Source organism: Parus major, unplaced genomic scaffold (genome assembly GCF_001522545.3).
Source record: "Parus major isolate Abel unplaced genomic scaffold, Parus_major1.1 Scaffold527, whole genome shotgun sequence".
Lineage (NCBI taxonomy): Eukaryota > Metazoa > Chordata > Aves > Passeriformes > Paridae > Parus > Parus major.
The window spans coordinates 13731-14235 of record NW_015379415.1 but is presented as its reverse complement, the minus strand read 5'-3'; the positions used below and the strand labels follow the sequence as shown (position 1 = coordinate 14235).

At 54.7% G+C, this 505-nt stretch overlaps 1 protein-coding gene across 1 annotated transcript in view; it reads right to left on the bottom strand.

Moving 5' to 3' along the window:
- The window catches only part of LOC117243806, a 15854-nt gene that overhangs the window by 3937 nt on the left and 11412 nt on the right, over positions 1-505 (bottom strand). The window contains exon 2 of the mRNA XM_033511725.1: positions 204-435. Within this exon, the coding sequence (XP_033367616.1) occupies positions 204-435 (232 nt within the window). The remainder of the gene's footprint in view (positions 1-203; positions 436-505) is intronic.

The following is a 505-nucleotide window of genomic DNA, read 5'->3' as shown; positions in this document are numbered from 1 at the left end:
CTAGCAATTTGAGGAAAAATCCAACTATTTGAGGAAAAACCCTGCAGCTGTGAGGAAAAACCCTTCTATTTAAGGCAAACCCCCACAATTTTAGGGCACACCCTGCTATTCAGTGCCAACAACCGCCACAAACAAACAAAACCCTTTGGGAAATCCCCCAAATCCGTGGATTTTCCCCCATTCCAGAGGGGAAGAAGCCTCACCACGAACTTCTCTCCGCTCTGCTCCACGTGTTTGTAGGTGGGGATGGAGATGGGCACCGCCTGTTTCTCGCTGTAGTCGTAGAAGGGCGGCCCCAGCGGCTCCTCGGGAGGCTCCAGGCTCTCGGCCTCGTGTGGCGGCACCGAGAGCACCGTGAGCACCAGCTCCTTCTCCCCGGCGCGGATCAGATCCACCACCTGCTTGTGCGTGGCTCCTTCCACGTTCACGCCGTTCCTGCATGGAAAAATAGCCCAGGTTTTCATGGATCACATCCATCACCTGGTTATTGGGGCATCTTCAACAT